The following is a 24,907-nucleotide window of genomic DNA, read 5'->3' as shown; positions in this document are numbered from 1 at the left end:
ATGGTTTAATAGAAAATTCGACCTTGTCCATGAATAATCCCTTATTTTCTGTAATGAAACCGGAAAATTCATGCAGTCTAGTTTTAGATTAAAGGCACTTGAACACTTCCACATGTACATTTGCAGTACAAAATGCACATAGTGGTGCACTAATGAATACCATTGTGCAGAAGAAATACAAAACAACACTAGATTTCTCAAATGTTTTTTTTCTACCATAATAAAGCTCTTGGAAGCAGATATTTGACCGCATTTTCAGTGCTAGGTTCATAGCGTCAATTCTTTTGTTTATCTCAAGGGTATAAGAATAGCCCGGGGCTATTCTCAGCCAGGGTAAAAGAGTTTCTTCAAAATTTTGATGAGGAGGCATTGTCATATTTAGATGATATTGATCTGACGGATGATGAATTAATGGAACACTTGGCCAGAGGGAACCACATCATTCTGGGGTTTTCTAACTTGGGTTACAAATTATATTTTTAAAAAATCAAAAATTGCTCAACTCAATGTCTTGTTTATGGGAAATGAGTTGTCAAGTGAAGGCAAAAGCCTGGCGGCAAATATTTTTGAAAAATGGGCACTGCTCCAATGACTGAAAAGAGTACAATCCATTTTAGGATTTTAACATTTTGGCAGAACATACATTTTGGATTACGCAGAATGAGATGAAACCATTCTACGATTTAATCAGGTCTGATTTTTCATTTAAACATTGGACACAGGAACACACAAACATTTGATGTTCCGTACAAGCTGATATGATAGCTTCCAAACATTTGCACACATGTGTAAAGACAACTAACCTGGTGATCTGTGTTGTACCTGGGCCCTCTGGGTACACCGATATCCCTTTCAATCAAAGTGATACAGTACCCATTGCATACAAAACACATTTGTACACCAATACTGAGATGCTTTTCGCACCCACTAAGAAAGTTCTCACTGTACAGACTGCTGTAGTGAGAGAGAGAGAGCACTGGCTCAAGGTAAGGGTATAATTGTCGATACCCTTGTTCCGACCTTAGAGGCTGTTACTAAAACAAGTGTTCCAAATGCCAAAGCAATGCATCCACCTTGAATTCAATTACTTAACTCTCTCACTGCAACATATATAGACTACAGATTTGATTCTACATTACAAACACAAGCATTCCTGCAGTATGGACAAGAATATCCTCTGCCAAATGAAATAATGCCTCTAGATCGATATGAATACATAATTTATACTGCCAGATCAGCTCAACCTGCCGTAGGGACACAACTCCAATATTCTGCGGCATTCGCAATCGTAAAGGGGGTATGCATAACAGAAACTTCCGTCCTGAAAAAACATACACTCAGTCCTCAGGGAACTTTTCAGCACAGCTCGCACAACTCAAAGCCCTGCTAATAGCACTACGCAGTATGGGTCCTGAATTCCCCACATTTATAGTGTATGAATCATAATACTGTGTTCAGTCCTATAATGAATATCTTCACTATTAGATTTTGAGATTCCAAGGGTTGCACAATTATCCACAAGATGCTTAGAGAGTAGGTGGCAAAGGAAACAGTACGCAAAGCTGCCGTTGCTGCAGTTACTCATTCAAGTACGACAATAGAGAGAGACATCATGGTGGCCGTTAATGCTGCTCGCAACAATACCCACCTACCGAAAGGTTTTCCACTCAAGTACTTCTAAAAATTAGATTCATAAAATATTCCATGTGCTCATATTCCAATAGTGGGGGATGGAGTAATACCAAACAATGATCGTAGATTAGGTTTAATACTAGCTGCACATTAGGGTGCGGGTTCAGCACATGCAGCGGGTCATTGCTCCAGTTTCATTACTGAAGTGTCGCTATTATTGGCCTGGTCTTACAAAACAGACCAGGGCCACAGCACTCGGCTGATTCTCGAGCTCTTGTAAAGGATTTACAAGTTTTCATCAGGACATACGCCATTGGCACACTACATTCTGACCTGGCTCTCAGTCTTACAAAGAAGCCATTAGCAGTTTCGGTGTGGCCTTGTGGTACTCCTCCCCATACCATCCTGAGGGAAAGCTGTTATTTGAGAGGAAAAACTGTGACTCAAAACAGTGCTTAACAGCACAGGTATTAGGCTCAGTGGTAGTTGAGTCTATCGCCTATATGGGGTCCACAGGACACTCAATAACATGCTAAGAAAATCCCTGTCGGGTCGTACTCCTTACAACTCCTGTTTGGTGTGAGAATGTTGGTACCAGACCTCAACAATGTCAGCACAGTGGTGGCAGAAACACCATTTGACATCAATGAACTTTTGGCTGTTTTACAGGAGCTCAATGAACTCCAGGATCACAAAGCAACGTCCAAGTAAAACGCACCGTCACTGGAGAAGTGAAGGTCGTACCGGCAAGACCTGCCTGGGTCCGAATATTGGGAACCTATGTGAGAAATAATTGTGGACAAGAAAGAATTTGGGTCATCTTATAAAGCACCTTTACCTGTCCTGGCTGTCAAAGGTACTAGAGCTGTACTTCTTCCGCCCCTTGGCGGTCGCAGAAACAAAAGGTTTGTCTCCATTGATCTGATGAAACCACACTATGTGTCCAATTCTCAACAGTAGGCTGCGTGGGCTCCTGGGTAGCCGCAACACTCCTCTATCGTTCAGGAAGTTCAGATGAAAGCTTTAATAACTACAAAACATTCCCCTCTGCAAAGAGAAGCTGTAAACAACAATGACATTATACTTCTTGTTGAAACTTAGTGTCTTCTGCAATTGACATTATACAGCAAGACATTGTAGTACTGAGCTGGACGTTGCAAACATTATGATCTGTTCCCATGCCATGGTGTTACATCAATAGTACGAGTCTGTTTTCCGTGTACAATCTAATGAAAAGACAGAAAGTAATGGCTCGCAGAGATGCAAAATATATCATGTTGCACAGTAAAACCAATTTCCTTTCACCGTGGTTGACACACTATCCACAGACTAGATAATCCATGGTTATATCACCCTACCGGTTACGACTTTCCAATTCCAGTATTGTCTCTAATACCAGCAGGTAGGCAGATACGAAACACTGGGGGAAGGTTATGTGCATGAGTACTGGGAGTAAGCATTCAGGTTTAGATGCATAAATGGGAACACAGAAGCTTTCCTTAGTAGTTCTGACTGTGAGGATGCCCTAAGTGGGTCCCTAATTTGCAAGGACATTTTTTTTCATGAGGCATGCTTCTGTTGAGCTACTCACACCCCCATAGTATCCTCAACCATCTCTGGTTTTTTGTTCTGTCAGATGAGTCTTTATATTAAAGAGTGATTTGAAATTCCTTAGACATTTTTAATTCACCTTTTTTTTACAATCACTGCCACCCCACTTATTGGACACCCTCACATTCATCAGACAGCATTAACAACAAAAAGATCTCCACCAAAGGGACCATTTGGGGGAAACATAATTTGCATCACATGCGATACATCGCATGCCATTACAAGGCGGTTGTTACAACGACCGTGTTGTTACATTGCAAACCATTATAATGCAAGTCATTACATCGACTTGCTGTAGGGGGCAGAAGGTGTTGGATTGGAAATCCAACACCTTCACTACTGTTGTACAGGCTGGAGTTGGAATAGTAAATTATACTATTCCAACTCCAGTTATAACAACTTGCATTGCAATGGTATGCGATGTAACAATGCGGTCATGGTAACAACCGCGTTGTAATGGCATGCGATGTAGTGCATGTGTTGTAAAGTGGCTTATTCCTTTGGGGGACCTGTAGGGCATTACAGCTCCGGTCAAATGAAAAGCACCCGTCCAATGATGAAGCATGACACCCTAGAAGTGTGTGAGGGCAACACAAGCCAATCCTGAGAAATGCCCCCTGGCATCCTGTCCATAACCTAGTCTTATTTTCTATAGGAACAGTACCCCTCTTGTTGAGTTGACCCTTGAAAGTGTAACCTGGTGATCTAAGAAGAAAATCCAAGCATCGACTTCCAAAGCCTGTTCTCTCGACTTATTGCTACAAAAGATCAACGCTTCTCTACTGCCTGCCCCAAAGAATGCCTCCCGATTAGAGCATCGATCATGGCTTTCTCCATACACCCCAGCTCACCATTGCAACACATCAGAAAAATCACTGCAGTATAAGTCCTGAGCACCATGTCACTGACATCTATGACATCCGTTCCAACTCCGATGCAGCACCTGTTCGGGACTGTGAAATAGACGCAGGGCCAGCTTTGCGGCTTGAAAATCAACATACAAATCCTGCTTTGCCACTGATGCATTGGCGCAGCATGTCAGGATTTTCAGTGCATCATCCTTCGACCCTGATACTTCGACGCCTCACCGCAGTAAGGAACCGAGGTAGCGGGTCTGGAGATCAACACTGCACGTCCCCTTCCAGTACGAGACCGACGCATAACCTCCCTTGCCTAGCAGTAAGGAACTGATGCATCACCTACCCTGGCAGTAAGAAACCAATGCATCATCTTCCCTGTGGATTGAGGAACAGACGGATCGCTTTGCTTTTCCGGCACGTCTACTCCTGTGCGTCTACTTCATCTTTGATTTTTGATGCATCCAAGGTACTTGGTGCTAAAAGAGATGCATCCTTTGTTTTCTGTGGAATAAACTGGCCTAATCTTTAAAATGTGATATCTTGACTTGGCTATGTTGGATATTTATCTTTTGGTCTTGTTTTATTCAGATAAATATCGGCTATTTTTCTAAACTTGTGTTGACTCCTTTTGTAGTCTTTTCACTGTGTTACTGTGTGTATGTACAAATACTTTACACATTGCCTCTGAAGTAAGCCTGACTGATCTTGCCAAGCAACCAAGGGAGTGAGCGGGGTTATTTTAGCTCAGTGACTCCTTTACCCTGACTAGAGTGAGGGTTCCTACTTGTAAAGGGTGCAAACTAGGCCTGATCATTGTACGCTGAGTTCACCTCCACCAAACTCTGTGAAGTGCCAGAAAAACTCTGCCATGCTCTGCGTCAGTGGCGGTTCCTTCATGGGGGCGTTTGGGCGCCGCCCCCCCCTGTTTTCTCGCCGTGCGAGAAGGCAGAAACAAATGGTAGTTATTGCTTTAATATAACTACCATTTGTGATTTGTTTCTGCATTCTCGCACGGGAGAAAGCAGAACTTCCTTCCTGGTTTAGAGCCGAGTCAGAGTGGGCGGTGTGTTACTCGAGGGCAGGGGGGAGTGGCTTGGGGGAGTGGCTAGCCCACTGTTGTTAATACTGATTGTTTGGGCACCATGAGGCCGCCCAAACAGACAGTATTAACTACAGTGGGAAAGCCACTCCCCCAAGCCACTCCCCCCTGCCCTCGCGTAAAACCACACACTCACTCTCCCTTTTCTCTCTGTATGCTGCTGCAGCAGCATACAGAGAGAAAATGACGTAGCCTGAGGCAGCCGGCCGCCCCAATCAAAATCGCAGTGGTGGAGGGGAGGGAGTCTGCCTGCTGCACCGCCTTCCTGTGATGACGTGCTGCAGGACTTGAAAAGAGGTAGGCGGGAGTCGGGAAAGAGTCTCTCCGGACGGTGAGTTTATTTTTTTTTATTACCCGTTCCTATTTCATTTAAATTCATACTTTTCCATTTGCTTTTCTATTATTGAGAGCCGATTCATGTTCAGGGAGATTTATCGTGTCTCCGTAGAAAAAAACGAAGATGTATGGTTTTTGCAGCAAATGTTTTGAAACTGGGGTTCTGTTCCTGATAATTTTGTTTATTTAACATTGATGTTATCGATGCACATTATAGCAATAATTTTGTGGAACATTTAAAATAGTAATTAATCTGTTCCTGCAACAGTCTGCAACAAATGCTTTACGATGTTCACCAAGAACCGTGACGGACAGTATAATTTGTGTTGTCACAGGCGTTGATAAATTACAATGTATATACTTTGGTTGATCGTACAATTTATATAAGTTTGTGCCACAGTAAGAGCAAAGGAATGTGTTCATGGGGCAGCGGTGCTGAGACCGCTCCTCTTGGTAGAAGTGTGGTCACTGTGGTGCTTTGTGTCACATGGACGTCTCTCCCCCACCACAGAGACCTGTGCGCACAAACCATGCTAATAGGGCTCCTTGAGCGATGCCCCAAAAAACACGACAGCATAATCTGTCTTCTAAAAGTGCATAAGGTAAAAGGATCTAAACCCCTGAGCCGATGGCTCTGCTCGAAGGGAAGGGGGGAACATACAGAGAAAAGATAGAAGCAGTCATTTGTGGGCATTGCAGCTGCTCCAAAATTGCAGTGCTTGTGTCACAGCAGAAGCACGGAGGCTCGCGCAGCATACAGGAGTAAGGGACACAGTGCTTTGCTTTCCCTTTTCTCCTCTTTGTACATCAACACCATTTCAGTACCCATTGATGCAAGGTGTGATCCTGGTACAATCACATTGCATAATGTTTCATATTCGCCAGTGTTTGTGGAGTGATTTGGTGTAACCCTGTAGCAGAGAATGGGCAGGAAATAGGCAGACTTAAAGGGTTGTACCTGTATTGATGTTTAACAGTGCACCATTTTATAAAACGTGCAATATGTTAATGGAAAAGTAATGGTTATATTTATTTAATCATATTTTAATGCCTCATACCCCTAACTACCTCCCGGCTTTTAGAATGCAGTGTGGGGTTTCAGAGATAAAACCTTGAACATATGAGATGGAAGGGGGGAGGAGGCTGAGTGTCTGACTATTTGTCTGCATTATAATTCCTATTATAAGATCCGTTTGGGTGTCTGCTTTACAGTTTCAAGACTGAGATGTGTCTGCTTGCTAGTTGTGTATTTGTCTACTTGGCAATCCCCAGTAGAGAGGTGTATGTACACCTGTAGTGAGCATGGGTCTCTGTGGAGCTGGGTGAAGGTACAAGAGCAAAGCTGTGTGAATTGAGGGGAGGGGAGGTGCAGTGACCGATCTGTTTAATAGGCCCAGCCAGCACTAATTGCTTTATTAACCTTCCTGCTTCCTCAAATTTGCTTAAAAATGCACTGTTTGTCCACTCTTTTTTTCAAACTTTTCTTGGTGGGGAAGCCCTCAAACCCCACGTAGGTTGTTCGACCTCGCTCGCTATACTCGCTACCCGTAGTGCAGTACAACAATAATGTTACGCCCCCACCACTTTCAAATGTCACCAGCCGCCACTGCTCTGCGTAGATCTGCCAGTAGCATACTCTATTAGTTGTGTTGTTTGCACTAATTTATAGTGCCAGGCGCTTGTCCCACACTGTAAAATGAGCACCAACAGCACTTTGCATCGTGCCAGAGAGTTGCTGCTGCTTTCTGCTGCTCAAGTAGACATTCTGCTCAAGCAGGAGCTTCCTCAATGTGAGCGGCAGATTTCTCAACATGAGCAGTCTCAACCTGCCACGACCGCCCACATTGAGAAATCTTGCTGGGAGAGGTCTAGTGCGTGATTTTTTCTTACGAGCACTCGCCAACTTAACGTTGGCGAGCCGCTCAACAGAAAAGACTCCCCTCCTCATCACCTTCCGGAGTTTTGCAGGGCTCCGAGCAAAGTGTGGAGTGGGCAAAACTCTGACCTCTGCCGGTGGAGCTCAACCCACAGCCAACTAGAGATCCCATTTCGAACACTGAGCAATAACATCAGGTTGATAGTAGGAGTGAGAGGTAGGACTGTAGCTTCTGTTGTTCGCAGTGAGGAGGTTTTTGAGTCAGTCTGTTATTCTGTTTGTCCCTGAATATTATTGCAAGAAAACTGATGACAGCCAGATGCATAAAACTAAAATCTCCATGTGCCCATTTTGGGGTGCTCTTGCTTGCTGTGACTAGTAGGCACCCAAGGGAAGACACGTGAACAGAGAGCTTACCTAAACCGGTTGTAAAGGTTGACACACAGTGACACACAGTGACACACAGTGAATCCATATCCCATCTGATCAATTTGTATAAGCGTGGAATTAAGCCCACCCACTTTATTCCATTTCCAAGTACTTCTCGACTAAGGAACGGAGTGCTCCACAGAGTACTCGAAGGATTACTGTGTGAAGAAGGCTAATGTCTACCTGGAAGGCAGTCTGCCAGAGGGGAGCCACCTGAATTCTTTACTTCCTAAAGGATGAGTTGAGTATGTGCCTATTGCTTAGAGGCTTCCTTGCTGAGAGAGGGAAGGATTCTCCCTGGCCCTGTACAGGAGTGACTGTCCGAGTAGAAAATGTCACTTCATGAGGACACTTTAGAGGAAGTGTGTTGCTTGCAACACTAAAGCCAGGAACAACCTGTGCTATGATTGGGTCTCACAGTCTCTCACTTGGTTTCCTGTTGAGAACGGCATCAAAAACACTGCCCAAATTTCACAAATTGTTAGTGCTCATGTATTCGTAGATTATATTGCATAATCTTTAATTCTGCTGTGTGATTAAAAGGTACTTTCTTTTACAAAAAGACAAGCACTGGTTTTGACATTATATTATTTGGTATGTTGGTTGGTTGTTGAGTTGGGAGCTCTTGCCTCCCACACACAGTATCTCCCTGGGAAGCCTTGGACTGTACACCCTTGCTATCCTGAAGGTCAAGTGTTCAAAGGGTTGCAATTGGTTCCAGTTTCCAAAGCCGTAGTAGGATGCAAATAATATCAGTCACCATTGTTGGGGTCTAATGTCTCGTGTCTGCCCTGTGGCCTCCCAAACAACGTTCCTACAAAAGGTAAGCTGAGTGTGGAGTAAATAGGCATGTGGAGATTAAAGTATATTTGACTGTGGATGTGTGTGGAGTGTCATGGAGTGTGGTAAAGTGTAGATAAGTTTGAAATTGCGGTCAAGTGAAGAGTATGGTAAAATGGGGAGTGTGAATCGTCATGAAGTGGCACTGTGTATATTGTGTGTAATAGAGTGTTGAGTGGAGTATGATGGAGTGTGAAATATGATGAGGTATGCAATTATGTAATAATGTGTGATTTGGTATAGTGTGCAGGGTGCCATGAGGTGTGATTGTGTTTGGAATGTGGTGGATATGTGAGAAACATTTATTAAATGCTTAACTTCACTTTTCCCACTGAGCTAGATATTACCTTAGTCAGGATGAATCAAAAGGTGATTTTATCCTTTTACAAGCACTCTGAAGCTCGTGAGAAATAGGCCAATTGTAAGTTTTCTAAAATTCTCAATCTTAACAGGCCTTCTAAATAATACATTGATTTTCGGCAAACCATGAAACTGTAACACACTTTTCATTCATGGCTTGCTGAAACAGTGTGATTAGGAAACAACATCCAGGTAATCTTGTTTTTCATACATCACTGAATACATAAGATCTGCAATGCATGGTCTAAATATTCCAAGGATGGCTAACATCAATGCATGCCAAATGAAGAGGATTCAGATACAGGAATGCCTTGGGTGTAATACATTCATCTCTTCGAGCAGAACTTTTTACATAACTATTTTCTTCAGGAAAAGCCATACTGAGTCTTTTATGTGACAACACTTTGCAGTAGTGAGTTATAAGTCTTATTAGTGGCATATAGCGCTCGTGGGTATTCGATTTATAGCTCCAAAAACACATTGTAATCCCTAGTCTATTACAACCATTGCTTTCCGTAATCCATATTTTGCATTAGTTGTCCTTTCCCGTAATTGGAATTAAATAAAACATATTGAGTTACATGGCAAACAACATATCATGGCTAGGCGTCAATTTTGATAAACACCAGCACGAGTTACACTACACTAATGTTATTCTCATGACACAACTAATGGTGTTGCCACTTTTCCAATTAGAGACAGAATGTCCACAAGCCAACATGAAGTTTTCTCCATTTCCATGTGGAATAGACACATTTTAAGAAAGACTTGTGCCCCCAGAGTATCTCACACTTCAAAGCTTCAGAGGTGACAGCAGAAACGCTACATTTAATAGGCAAGTTACAAACCACAGCAGCAAAGAATATTTCTCCCCCCTGAGGTCAATTACATGAAAAATCATGTTGCAAAATGAGAAAATTAGAGGGACGGGACTTGATTTGCCCGAGATATCAACACAACTGAAAGACAGTGAAATGATGTGCCTACTGCACATGGTCCTGTGGCTGCGCTGTAATGAGGTGCTGTAGATAAGCATCGCCGGTGTAGTGTGTGCTGCACTTGTTTCAGTAATGAAGCAGTAAAGAGTTCGAATTCAGATCATCGGCTTGAAAGAAACTGCACCAATCCCCTTAAGAATACTGACTCTGATTAACAATGCACACAGCAGTAAATACCAGCTATTTTATCAAAAAACTAAATCTTATTTCAAGAATGCGCAATGAAACAACAAAGCAGAAAAAAGCTGAATTGACTAATAAAAAGTCAGACTGACAGCATGAATAATAGTCCAGCAGACTTCACCTGCATTTAATAGAACATAAAAATATTTATAGAGAAAGAAACTACTAATATGGTGCAGACTGCGGGCTGCACAGCGTGTCACGTGGCGCATTTTAATCGGTTAGATTCATGGGGTCTGTGAGGCATAGATACATGAAAGGGACACTTGAGGTCTGTGGGTGCGGCAGGATATCGATGTGTGCTGGGCAAACGAAACACTGACCTCTATTTGTGGCCGATAGTATAATCTATGCCCTCTTATTCTACATAATCTTCCGAGATTACATCGCTCCCAAAAGTATTGATGACACTGGTCGCAGAATGACCGCATCATTTGAATTTAGCACCTCGGGATGCGCTAAAAGAGTAACCTGTGAATCTAGCATGTTCCCCTACATTCCAATATGCCAAAATGGTGGAATGGGGGGGTTTTCCCTGCTTACTTTCCCAAAGCTCTTTATGTACCTTCCACTGACTGCATTACTACAAAACTCAAAAAGCGATTTGACACAGGATCCCCGAGGGACTGAAATGAGGCCCATACTAGTGACAGATACCTTAGTTCAAAGTAGAACTGGCGCTCCTACCTGTGGCCTTGTTCTCCTGGACACCTGAGAGGAGGAGTGTTTTGGGAGCGCCGAATGAGCAGCTCGTGGAAGCACAGCAGGCCCTAGAGGAAAAGGGAATGTTACTCTGGGTTAATTAAAACACTAATTTACAAGCATACCATCAATAAGCACATTCGTAAGAAATCCAACAAAGACTTATACACTGACAGTGGATGTGTGAAGTTTACTGTGGTTAATTATAAATTGAATAATTCACAATGATGCCTATGTACTCTTCAGCAGCATTGCTCCTGGATGCCTAAAATACAAGGACAATATACGAAAATGTTACCAGGTTGTCTACAGACACGAGATAGTCCTTTATCATATATAAGTGTCGTGGAAGCTGTCACATCTACACTCCAGTCAGCTGCAGAACTTCAGCCCCTCTGCACACCTCTTCACAACTGAAGCCAAACCTGAGATGCTCGGCATTAACTTTCATTTAGAGAATCGTTTAGGGGAAATCCGTCTCATTGTGGAAGAAGAAATTCCTCAAAATGTCTGCCACCATGACTACAGTCCGCTGGTTCGCTGGCCTCAGGACTTTTGGGGCCCCGGCCAGAAAGGAAATGTGTGAGGCCCCCCTAATTTGTATACAGCGTGCAATCACGGAAAATGACATCATAGGAAGTGCAGTGGCAGATGCCTCGGAATGGGGGTGAAAAACAGAAGTAAAATAAACTTACCTTCCTCGCTGCTGCTGCAGGTCTATCCGCCGTCCTCTTCTCTCAGCACCAGAAGCACTCAGGCTCCCGGAGTTTCCCAGCCAATCACGACTCAGGCAATGCCTGGAAGCCTGGGCATGTTCTCCAATAAGCTGTGCAACACAGCCAGGTGGAGAACATGATAAGTGCATATGACTGTTTGGCCGGCCCAAGAGTCATGCGCACCTAGGGAGTGCAAACCACTCCTCACTATGCTCTGGTGAGCTCAGCCCCGCCCCGACCTAGCTCAGATAACCGCATAAAAATAAAATGATAATAATGTCTTGTTAATATAATTAAATTTTTGCACTGGCTTCCCACTTGGACAAATTGTGTGCTCTTGGACAATCACTCTTCTCAACGTATTGCTAAGTGAATCAGGAAGAGGAAATAAGGGGACTGGGGATTGTGGGGGTAGTATGGTATCTAGGTGTTGAGGGGGCGGGAGGTAAGAGTTCAGAGTATGAATGAGAATTTGGGATAGTGAGCTGAAGTTGTATTTGAAAATGTTGAGGTGTTTTTCAGATGCTTGAAGGAGTATATTTCCAGATTTGAATATAGAGATGTCTATTTCACCAGGAAAAGAGGAGGAGGGAGTGGTGGAGAGTTTCAGACCATAAGGGATTTTGCGGGAATTAGTGATAGGGGGGTTTCGGAGAAATAGGCTTTTCCATTTTGATGGGCGTTTGGTGAAGAAGATGTAGTTGGTAATTATGGAGGGGGTAAGGCTATTGTAGTTGTCGGCAAATAGAGTTTCTTGATGGAAGTTTGTGTTTAAAAATTTTCTTACTGTGTTTGCAGAGATGGGGGGTAAAGGATGGCCCACAAGTTAGGGCCAAGTTTGGAGATAGGTAATTCTAAAATCGTGAGAGTAAGTGTGAGGGGAGGCATGATGAGTCAGTTGGGTTGGAGTGAAGGGTGGGAGAAGGAGGAGCGAGAGGGATATAGGGAGGCGCGAGGTGGGGTGAAGGGTAGGAGCACATGAGTGGGATTAGAGGTCAATGAGGTCAATGGTAGGGAGAATAAATCAGGGCAAATAGAATATACGAGAATCAAGGGGATATGGTGAATAGATAAATTAAGAGTGTAGATAAAAAAGGTCACACAGGACAGTGAGGTAATAGTAAACGAGAGTTAGGAACAAATAAAATAAACTACTTACACAGTAAAAACAGGAATATAAAAAGCGGACTAAAGAAAGGGGGTTTAGAGTTGAGGTTACACATAACAGTTACGTCATAATATTTGAGGTAGAACAATCAAAAGCGCATGATAAAGAAAAGCAAAGTAATCATAAAGAGTAATCGAGTAGACTAAATCACACAATAAAAGGAAAATAAAATATTATGAGTCATATAGAAAAAAATATGTGCCAAAGAAATGGGGGGCGAGTAGAATAAATCACACAATAAAATATAAAATAGAATGAAATAACATGAGTCACACAGAAAATGCACATATATATAAGCAAAAGAAATAGGGGTAATTTCAGGTACAAGAAGGGGTGAAATAAAACACCTCAGCTATGCTACAATGCTTAAATCAGGGGCTGTTAAAATTAATTTAAAGTACATTGAAGAAAGTAACTATAAGGTGTTTCAGTAGGGGTAAGGTTGGTAAATTGTGGTGCATAAGGCGTAATATTAGGACAGTAACTAGTGGTCTATCTTGAAGCGTGGTTAATTTAGTCAGTGTTGGAAGTGTGTACCAGTCAAGTTGGGACTAGTAGTGAGGAAGGGCTGACTAGGGGGATGCTGAGGGTGAATACAATAACCATGACTCAAAGATAAAGGTACTGGCTAGTTAAAAGACTCAAAGAGACAGTTAAAAGTAGGGAGGGGAGAATGTCATTGTAAGATGGCCACCAGAGTAGAGCAGCGAGGAGAGTCCTATTTTTATTTTTAAGCCACGTGGAGCGACAACAACAACATCAGAGGGACATCAGGGGGACAAAATGGAGACTCGGCTTGACCCACAGTGGACAGAATAGAACAAAATGGATGTCCGGGTGAGCTCTATCTCCCTCCCATGGCTCAGCCAAAGTGAAAGAAAATATCACAAAAAGAAGGATTACATCCGGTGGGGATAGTACATATTGCAGTTGTGTCAGAAACATGCAAGTTTCTATTCAAATGAATCAGATTCTGGCTTCTGGGTCTCACCATCAATGACCCCTTCCCCGCGACAGGCATAGCACAGGTATTAACCCCTTAGCTACGGCGGCTATTCCGCCGCAGTGCTAAGGGGGACGGAGGGGCCGCGTGGCTCTCCCGTGCTCGTGACGGAACCGCTCCGTCACGAGCCTCGGGTGGGCTGTATTTGTGACAGAACGGTTCCGTCACGGCCCGCCCACCTAATAGAACGCTCAGCGCAGGCGCGGAATTTGCGCCCTGCAGGCGCGGCGAGCGGGCTGTAACGGAACCGTTCCATCACCAGCACAGCCCACCCGAGGCTTGTGACGAAACGGTTCCATCACAAGCACGCAAGGGGTTAATAGAGGAGGTGCCCCCGAGAAACAGACAAGCGCCAAGCACCTCTGTTACCTAAAAACAAACAGGCGCTCGGTGCTCAGGGGGTCAACCGCCTCAATACCGCTTTAGTGTCCCTGCGCTGCCGGCAATAGTAAGAGAGATTATCCATGCAGTTCACCTGGGCATTAGTTTAAGCAGGGCGTAACTACGAGCGACCAGGGCAATGTTCACCATTGGGCCATCTTGGGTAGAGCAAGGTCGAGAGCATCCCACTTTACCTTGGTCCAATCGAACTGGAGGCTCCGGTCGAGAGCAAAAGTGCCGGTAAGATCAGCCAGCCTGCTCCGCTCTCATGCATCGAAGGAAACAGTAAACAAGTGTGCGTCTGGCCTCAATTCCCCCACCGCATCGATACCAGAAACCAAAACTGGCGCCACAGGAAAACCCTCTCAGGCGCCCAGGACAGCGGCCCTCCGTAGCCAAGGAGTGGGGGGGGGATCTCGCCAATTCAGCGCCAAGGCTCCCCGACTCGATGTCCCTCAGGAAACACGGAAACAGGGGAGGACGCAAGAGCCCTGTGAGCCGCGATGAAGGGGGCTCACCCTCGGATCGCCACCATCAGGACGTCGGTCAACAGCCATTTATCCTGACCGACTTACAGAGTCAGACCAGTGGCCATGGTTAAGAGTGGGAGCAGTGGAAGGATCAGCTGCTCCGCTCTCTAGCATCAGCAATTTCCTCCAGAAGCGCCTGCCTCAACTAAATCCCCTACTGCGGGGTCACCAGCAACCGGCGCCACGAGAAGACCCAGGATGGCAGCCTCTCGTGTCAACCTGACCCTCCTGGGCCCAACAAAGGAGGGGGGGCAAATCAATCCAATGCCCAGGCTTCTCGACTCACTGCTCCCCAGGAACACGGAGGCAGGGGAGGACACACAGGTCCAGTAAGTCGCGACGCAGGGCGCTCACCTCCGGATCCTCTGCCGCCTGGAAATCGGCGAGGACTGTCTATTTCAATCGGCCGTCAGTGAGCAGGTACGGTACGGACGGAGGGGAGAGAAGTCTCACTACCGGCTGGAGTCAGTGTCGCCATTGATGCAGCGGATTCCCAACAACGACCAAGGACTAGGCTTCAAAATGGGTAGCAGCGTAGACCCTCCGCCCCAGTCCCGGTTCACGGACAATCCCCAGCCCCAGAAAGTCATAGGAGGTCTCTCAGAACCTGTCCATGAGTCGGCAGAGGATTGAACAACCAGCGACCAGCAGCTACCAGGCAATTCTGTTCTTCCTTCGTGGTTGTTTTTGGGGCTCCGACGAAATCAGTTGGCTTCTCAGTGTAATAGAAGTGATTTTAGTTTGAGTGATGATGATAAGGGATTTTCACAGTATTGTGATCCCGAGCTCCGGAGTTTCTTTGCAGAGCTCCTGTCCGACGGCAGACAAGTCCCCTGTTTTATTTATTGGTTTGAGTATGATTTGTTATTCAACGATGTTGCTTATAGGTGTTATTACATATTGGTATAAAAACGATGAGGTACTAAGCGCTGTGGGAAAGTGCCTCTTTTTGAGTGGTCACCGCCATGTTTTGAGGACTAATGCTGCTGGATTTTGAACTGCGCACACTAGGATACTGCTGTCCAGTTGCAGTGCATGTGCTCTGAATTCTAAAACATGGTGAAATTGGATAACCTCCAAATTCTCATACTTAACGTTCCAGTAAGGCCACAGTATATTTGGAGGAAAATACACTAATCACACACAGAATGTCACCAGTGGCTTATATCTAAAGGCCCAGCACATCAAGGGTTTGCTACATGTGGTGGGTGGACGCAGGGACTGGCATGCGGAGGGGGATCAGAAGCAAGGGAAATATTGAATGTGGTGTATAATTGAAAATAAAAATCACTGAAAAAAGATAGTTAGAGTGGAGTTACTTTTGCCAACTACAACCCAAAACCCAGTGAAATTCACAAGTCATGGTTAGGAATGTAACCCATAACTCACACAACAGCAATGCAAACCATTACTGACACACCAAAGGCAATGCTAGTGACCTCAAAATATTTATGCCAACAAGTAACAACACAGCAGAATGAGATAACAACACTCAAAGCACTAAATATAACTCCACTCATAATCTTCCCTGCATAGCTTAATGGTAACATTATATGTAACACGTGTTGAACATTTGTAAGTGTATCTACCACATCAAGGGCGAGGTCATGATCATTGCACTTAGTGCGCCAATAATACAAAAATCAGCAACATCATATTTGTATATCAAATAGCTTAGGGACAGCAGAAAACAATAGCATTGCCGGGAGATTCCATCCAAGTCAAATTGGCCATTAAAACAGACCATTTGCTGGTGGGTGCTGCGACTCAATCCAGTCAGGTGTTCATGGTTCTCAGCAATGTTGAAGACATTTGCTTTAACTTGGTTCTCTAACATTCACATGTAAACAAATTATCTCATTGAAGCACTGCCATTCAACTCATTTTAAAGGTTGGGCTATTTCTGCAGCAATTATTTAAAAAAATAACGATTGTTTTATGCAATGCAAATTCACACATACATCTTTTTAGTTGAATATGAAATGGTAAGTCTGCACTCGGGTATAAATAAAACAATTTCAAACAATTATTTCTCGCTAATTTGTAAGGAACGCAAGCTCAGCTACAGTCTGAGATCATTAATACAGTAAGATTGAACCTGTGGCTGACTAAATATTTAATGTGACAATGAAAAGTGGTGAATAGAGAGCATGGCCAAAATGGGCAAATATACTATTATTTCTTTATCAGAAGATAACTGTGTTTCTTTATTGCAAGGCAAATGTCTGAGTTGTATGTGTATTTGAAAACATGGTTATTGTTAACTCTGTGTTATAAAATTATAGGCTGTTTTAGAAAAGAGGATAGGGATGCCTAATAACAAATTCATTACCCTGCTGCTGCTCCATGATCATTATAGAAATAACGCCAATGATATCTTTCCAAGCTGTGATTCACGACCTTCAGCTTATAAGAGCCCAATACAGACAGTGGGAAACGGAAAAGTAAAAAGGGGTTGTAGAATACATTTAATATAAGAGTAATCATTTCTCCAGTTACCCTGAAAAGGGATTTGAGGAGACTTTAACCCTCAGTAGACTGTATCAATGGACCCTTCTAGAAAGTGTAAGTATTTAAAGAGGATGCTTTGTTACACTTCAATATAAATATCAAATTTACTGTGAAACGAGAGCCCTTTTTAGGTCTCCCAACAGCGGCCTTAATGGTGTTACAAGACCTGTGGTCATCAACAAACACCCCTTACAGCACACTTCTCCCATCACACAGATATATACACACATAACTAACAGAAATGTTTTTTTCATTCATTCATTCAAAGCTTTATTTCGATATACAAAATATCATAAAAGCACTTACAAAATATAAAAGCCACAATTCATAAAGGTTACAATTTACAACCTGGGTTTACAATAAAAACATTCATATTACAATAAATAGTTTAAAAGGCATATTAAACATTAGCAACTTTGTGAATATTAAAAAATCAGCTAAAAATAGGGTCATCTCATAGCCTTTAATCTAATCAGCCAAGCCCAGCTCAGGAATTTGGCGACCCCACACACTAGGCTTGTACTAATATCAGTCTTGAGTATCCTAAGTGCAGAGGAATGGTCCCTAGTCCCGAGCAATAGGCATGCGGGTCTTAGCCATTTGTGTCTGGGTTTTACATAGGCCGGACAAGCAAAGAAAAAGTGGGCGATACTTTCCGTGACACCTTTACAAATTGGGCAGTCCGGTGAGGTTTGATGTGGGGGCTTCCATTTGCAAGTGTACTCATGGAGTGGGAGATTTCCCAACCTGAACTGAATAAACGGGGATCTGTCTCTTGGTTTCTTAATGAAATCCAAGTAAGGCTCCAAGCGGGGTTTTGGTTTGTGCTGTTTGAACTCCTCATTCAGCCGTCCTAGGGCTGGGTTTCTTAGATCTTGCTCTACAACCCAGTTCCAGTAAACTCATTTAATTTCGGCCTTAGATAAAGGAACTCCAAGCTCCCAATCAATTGGCAAGCCAGTTTCGTGCAGAAGCCTCTTTAAGTTGCGGATCCAATTAATTTTATGGGCGCCGTTGAGGCTCATGACTTCTTTCAAACCATCTAAATACTTTGAGAGCTCCGGGGTCCGCCATAACCTAGCCCAATATAAAAGAGGCTGTAGTCTGGCTAGGTCCTGGATGGAGTGACGACCCAGACCGCTCAGAAGTGCTTTCATGGGGGTGCCGCTTGGGAGGGATATCAGCTCCCTAAGGAATTTGTTCTCAGATGTGGTCAGGCTATTGGTGCAATCGAAACCCCACAACTCTGCACCGTAAAGTGCGATGCCCACAGCTTTAGCAGCGTAGATGTCCAGGGCAGGGGCAATGGGCTTAGAGCTAGACATACAATGTTCACACCCTAGAGCACCAACCACCCTTTAATGATTTAAAACCATTTTGTCCATGTGTGGCTGCCACTTCAGGTTTTGTGTAATTCTAATCCCCAGGTAGTCAAATTCTTTTACACTCTCCAGAGGTGCTCCATCAAGAGTGATGGTAGATCTGGAAGACTTACTTGGGTTAAAGTAAAGGAGCTTGGTTTTCAGTGTATTTATAACAAGGCCCCTAAGCTTACAAAACAAGCAGAAGCGGTTCAACAACTTTTGCAGGCCCACAGGGGTTTTTGAGACCAACAACGTGTCGTCTGCAAAAAGCAGGGTGGGCACTATATCACCCACCAAAACCGGAGCATCTGCATTTGCTGCAAGCAAAAAAGAGACCACACCATTGACAAATAGCGAAAAAAGTGTTGGGGCTAGCACGCAACCCTGGCGTACCCCTCAGTTCACGGGTATTCGGTCAGTTTTTTGGCCTTGAGACCCCCATCTAATACAAGCATAAGTCCCGTCATGCATGCGGGCCAAAAGATTCAGAATTGGTGCAGGGATCCACATCTCCTCCAGGATTAACCACAGGCGGTCTCTGGGAACCAGGTCAAAGGCGGTCTTTAAGTCAATGAATGCCAAATAAAGACCACCTTTGCCAATGGTCACCACCTTCCAATGAAGAAGTAACAACCTAAATACCTGGTCAATAGTACCCGTGCATGTCCTAAAGCCTGCCTGAAAAGGAGAGATGATGTTATTCTCCTCTACCCACAAGAGGATCCTCTCCAGGAGAACCCTGCCAACCAATTTCTGCCCAACGTCTATAAGACTAATTGGGCAATAGTTGGCAGGATCCTCCCTAGGGCCCTTCTTGTAGATAGCAATCACCTCAGCCGCCTTCCATGAGTTAGGGACAGGAGAACCTGCTAGCAGTGCATTTATCAGAGTGGTGAAATAAGTTGCCCAACCGTCAGAATTGGCTTTAAAAAGATCACCTGGCACACCGTCCTGTACGGGGGCCTTAGCAAGTACTATTTTAGCTATAGCCGTAAGGACCTCTTTTTTATCAACTCTAATTGGTACGAGCCACCGGGAACCATCCTCCAGAGCACCGCTCAAATGCCCTGGGGCTCCTGGCCGTTCATTCCCACCATAGAGTTTAGCAAAATGTTCAATCTATCTGTAATGTGATTTGGCATTTTGGTTCTAGTTGCAGCCGGTTGATTTTCTAACTAATGACCAGAATAAATAACCATTCTTAGTTTGGCTTGCATCTCTGAGGTTTTCCCAATGAATTCTTCCCAAGTCTTTTTGGCGGCTATTATAGCCTGTCTATAGTGCATCCTGGCCAACCTGACGAATATTGGATTAGAAGATTTAACGGCAATAATTAGATTATTTTTCCTCCTTCTACAGTTGTTATAAAACCAATTATAAGCTGGTTTGGTAGTTGCCAGACTCTTTTTGGCTGGGACCGTAAACAACTTGCCAGTCTTATCCATAGTGGCAGTGTAGATGGTTTCAACCTCTGGTGGCCCAGCCACCTCATTACATGCTGCGGATAGGCTTAGTGTCTGCTCATCAAGAATACCATCCAGTGCGATCAGTCTAGGTTCATCAAGGCAGAATCTAGGCCACTTAAGGAACCTATTTCAGTTTGATGGTAATATTTGCTTGGTTATTAGACCTCCTCTATTTGATGATATACGCTCCCTTTTATACCATGGATCTAACAATATAAGGGACAGGGGGTTGTGATCACTCTCCACCAAAGGTATGATGACCATATCCACCACTGACTTCCAGGCCCTCCTGTCTACCATTATGTAGTCAATCCTACTCTCACACGATACTCCATTAAAAGTGTTTGCTCCCTGAGCATCGGAGATAGTACGGCCATTGGCAGCTCTTAAACCTGATTCAATCAGTAGAGCATTCAACTGAGTGACTACAGGAGACCATCTCCTCACAGGCTTAAGAGAGAGAGACGGAACGCCCCAGTGAGCGTCATCCTCGTATATTCCCAGAATATCATCCTCTGCCAAAGGTTCAAACGAGCAGTTGAAGTCCCCAGCCACCAGTACTAAGGAGTCCCAACAGCGGCCCTAATGGTGTTACAAGACCTGTGGTCATCAACAAACACCCCTTACAGCACACTTCTCCCATCACACAGATATATACAATCATAACTAACAGAAATGTTTTTTTTGGTCAGCGCTCTTCAGCCACTGGCTACTTTGGAAGAGTCCTCTTTGAGCATTCGGTGGATAGGCTTGGATCATCCTACAATAATGTTGACATTTGACATTCTTTCATTATTGTTATACCTGACAAATTTGTAATTACATGATCTTTTTTAGATAGCTTCACTGCGTCTCTATTTAGAGAGGGCCCTGACTTTAATCTGAATTAGAAAAGGTGATGGTGAGTGTAGAGCTCAGCACTTATCTGAGCAACACCTGAGCAGAAATCTGTAGGCTTGGGCCGTGTTTGTTTCCTCAAAGTCTCTCAAAGTTTTTTGCTTAGAAACATTTTTGCAAACATTTTAAAATGTTTCCAATTACTTGTACATACCTGTACTGAGAGTCTCACTGTGGCTAAGTGATTGCTGTGTGTGTATTTGTTATGCCGGCTTTAAGTATTTTAGGGGTGACTAATTTTAGGTGTCACATATTGAGTTGTTGCTTTGTGTAGACTCTACTCCTTATATATAGATATAAGCGTGGCTAATCTGCAGTTGGTTAGTGACTTCTCAGAGTTGTTTAGCTGGGGGAACAGCCTTTAAGACACGGCTGTTACACCGCATGCCGTTACAACGCGTTTTTTAAAACGCAAGTCGTAACTCTGACTTGCGCTGGAGGGCGCTGCAGGACAAGGAATGTTTTAATTTACTATCCAACACCTTCCCTACTGTACGTAGGCTGGTGTTGGAATAGTAAATACAAAAATTCCTAAGTCCGCACCCCCTCCAACGCAAGTCGTGGTAACGACTTGCGTTGAAAAAAACGCGTTGTAACGGCACGCGGTGTAATAGCACGCGTTGTAAAGCCGTACATCCTTTAGCTGGGAGACTCTGCTCATCTGTTCTGTATGCTGTGAGGTTGGGTTATGCTGTGTGTGGGGGAATGGGGTATAGCGGGACTTATATGCTGGAGCAGGTTTCAGTGCGAGTGGTCAGAGCCTAGCACAGAATGAGACTCTGCCACTACTTTGTGCGGTACTGTGTGCTGGCAGGGGACAGTTGGAAAGGCCCATATAATGGAGGGGGTTGCAAGGCAAGCTGACCTTGACCTGTTGCTATTTGATATATTAACTCTATGACTTTATTGACAATGTCCTTGTTCATGTGGTACATGTGGAAGAGCCATTGGATATGATGTTTGCAAGGGAGCGGCTCAGTTGAAGCACGATGTACCAAGGGTAAGAGGGGGTCCTCATTTCCTGAACTGCAGCCAGGTGAAGTGAGACTTTTTTCTCATGCATTATGGGTATTATCATCACACTGTAATTCACAGGGAACCTAGATTACAGGTTTGATGGTTGTATTTATTCCAACCTATTATAACTTTTTGGTTTCACATGTACACATGCAGTAACATCATTACATCTAGGTCCTGAGGAAGGCAACGATTATACATAATCATAATGGCCGAAACATGTAGACCTTGTTTCTGGACTCATGCAGTAATTATTTCAAAACTGTATCTGCACTGTTTTTAATTTGGGGATCAAGAGATAATGAATAAAAAAAAATCTTCTTTTGATAACCAATTTTGATCTGCCTACACAGTTCACATTTATGCACTGCATCCATCACTCTTACAAATGTAAGTCCTTTACTTCTGATGGATCTTAGTAAATCCTACTAACATCTTATCCATTTGAAAACATGCCTGAGCATCTCCTTCTCAGTGAGGGGGTTGTAGCCCTTGGCTGCACTAGGTTTGTAACCAAGAGGAGATCCCAGATGATGAAGCATGTCACTACGGTGATTGATGGAATTCTGTCCTTTTTAAAGGATTGCCACAGATCACATGTTAAGGTCTCTATTTGTGCCACTTGTCTTTAGAACTCTGTGAGGTTTGCATGCACATGGATATCTTGTTGTATTGTTTGGCAGGGAGTGCCTGTCCTGATGGTTGAATAATTCAATGTGAAAAGTATTTTTCCAGAGATGGGTCCTTTGTTGTATTCATTATTAGTCATTAATATGTATGGACTGGTGTTAATTTCAAAGTCCTTAGGTATATGACCACTTGACTCTTTCATCACTGATGATGATTTTTTACTTTTGCTAAGCATTTGATTACCATATGAATTGTATTTCTGTTTATCTTCTCAAATGCTCCACTAGTAAATGAGCAAGAAATGTATGAAGGTTGATAAACATTGATATAGTAATGTTTGTGGTAAAGCAATTTTGGTTTCCTGTATTCTCTTCTCTAAGATACCTTAAGAGTTTATGATGAGGGTACACCTTTCATTGTCACTGCTGTGGGTCTAACCCTCCCTAGTTAGAAGGACCCAGCCCTCTTTTGGTCAAACGAACACTTCTAGCGCAAAGTGATGTTCTTTCTTCAAAATAACTCCAGGGTACCTTCATTGTCCCTAAGTCGGACTGTTTTTTTCCATTTTGTTCTAAGTGGAAATAAATCTATCTTTGTTGATATATCTGCTTCCTCCTGCTATGAAATAAAAAAAGAACAACAAACGTTTGGTGGATCCTCCACTGCAAAATTACTGCTCCAATTGCAAGTCAATGATATTCGATCCATGGGCAATCCACATAGATTCCAACTGGCTATTATCACTAAATTAGCGCAAAAATAGGGACCTATTCTCATTGGTTGAAAAAGTGGTCATTTAACATGGCGAAAAGTAACCACAGTCCGATTAGCCACCCTTTTAACCAATCAGAATAAGTCATTGTATTAGTAGATCCTCGCAATTGCCTTTACTGGGTTTCCATAGAGAAACAGCGTTAAATTCTACACTTTAACTGCAAAGCCTTAAAACTATGTTAATGACTCCCACCAATCTATGTCCCATTCTCACTATCCTGTAAAACATTTCAGATCGAAATGTAACTGTGCATATAAATAAATGAATTGGAAAAAATTCCCAAAACTCTACAAAGTAAATGATTGTAGTTTTATTTGGAGAAATAAATATAATGTTTGAAGAAATAAATATAAATCTCCACCATTTGTCATTGAAATAAGCCAAAATATAAATGAGGAAAACCTTGACCTAAGGCAAATAATGAGCATAAAATGTTAACGGTAAGGGGAATAAATCAAAAAGCAAAGATAATCAATAGGAAAACAAAAAGAAGAGTGCCTTGAAATGTGCATGTTTCTTTACAAAGTGGATACATATTGTAGAAAAAAACAATGGTCAGTAGAAATCTAAGTAGTCAAAAAAAATACAAGTTCCCTTTTCTTATAGTTTAGAAGAAAAGACTTACGTCTCTGGGGGGTTGCAGAAAGGGGCTTAGGGTGAGCCAATCAGCGTAACAAAGTTGTGAAAGAATCAACAAATTTACAATCAATTCGATATGCATCAATGACTATCGTTTTGCCACTCTGAAGTTAATAAGGATGTAACCACTCTAATGTGAATTGAGTAAAACAAGGATTTTTTATTTTTATATTATTCTCTGTTCATACCATCATACAGCACAAATCCATACATTTATTCATAAAAAACATGTTAAAAACAATTGATAAAGCATTTTATATCACAACATCAAAAAAACAATTAAAATATTATTTTCAATGCACACCAAATTGAAAATAATATTTTAATTGTTTTTTTTGATGTTGTGATATAAAATGCTTTATCAATTGTTTTTAACATGTTTTTTATGAATAAATGTATGGATTTGTGCTGTATGATGGTATGAACAGAGAATAATATAAAAATAAAAAATCCTTGTTTTACTCAATTCACATTAGAGTGGTTACATCCTTATTAACTTCAGAGTGGCAAAACGATAGTCATTGATGCATATCGAATTGATTGTAAATTTGTTGATTCCTTCACAACTTTGTTACGCTGATTGGCTCACCCTAAGCCCCTTTCTGCAACCCCCCAGAGACGTAAGTCTTTTCTTCTAAACTATAAGAAAAGGGAACTTGTATTTTTTTTGACTACTTATAACCCCTTCCCTTTTCATAAAAGGGTTTCTCCTTCTTAATTGGAAGCAGTAGAAATCTAAAGCAGTCTATGCTCTATAGTGACACGCTGAGTCACCCATTTTAAAGTTGAGCCAATATTGTGTGCTGAGTACAACAGGAAAGGAGATATATTCAAAGTGAGACAATAATGGCCAACAAGAGGAAAACAGAAAAAAACGGAAAAAA

The 24,907-nt window shown here is 42.9% G+C and overlaps 1 protein-coding gene across 1 annotated transcript in view; it reads right to left on the bottom strand.

Moving 5' to 3' along the window:
* LOC147728838 (uncharacterized) overlaps nucleotides 1-24,907 on the bottom strand; it is a 1,063,528-nt gene that overhangs the window by 328,279 nt on the left and 710,342 nt on the right. Inside the window, exon 12 of the mRNA XM_086963349.1 lies at nucleotides 10,912-10,994. Within this exon, the coding sequence (XP_086819475.1) occupies nucleotides 10,912-10,994 (83 nt within the window). The remainder of the gene's footprint in view (nucleotides 1-10,911; nucleotides 10,995-24,907) is intronic.

The sequence above is a fragment of the Lissotriton vulgaris genome, chromosome 3_1 (genome assembly GCF_964263255.1).
Source record: "Lissotriton vulgaris chromosome 3_1, aLisVul1.2, whole genome shotgun sequence".
NCBI classification, from domain to species: domain Eukaryota; kingdom Metazoa; phylum Chordata; class Amphibia; order Caudata; family Salamandridae; genus Lissotriton; species Lissotriton vulgaris.
Note: the sequence above shows the minus strand (reverse complement) of the source record. Positions and strands in the feature narration are given on the sequence as shown.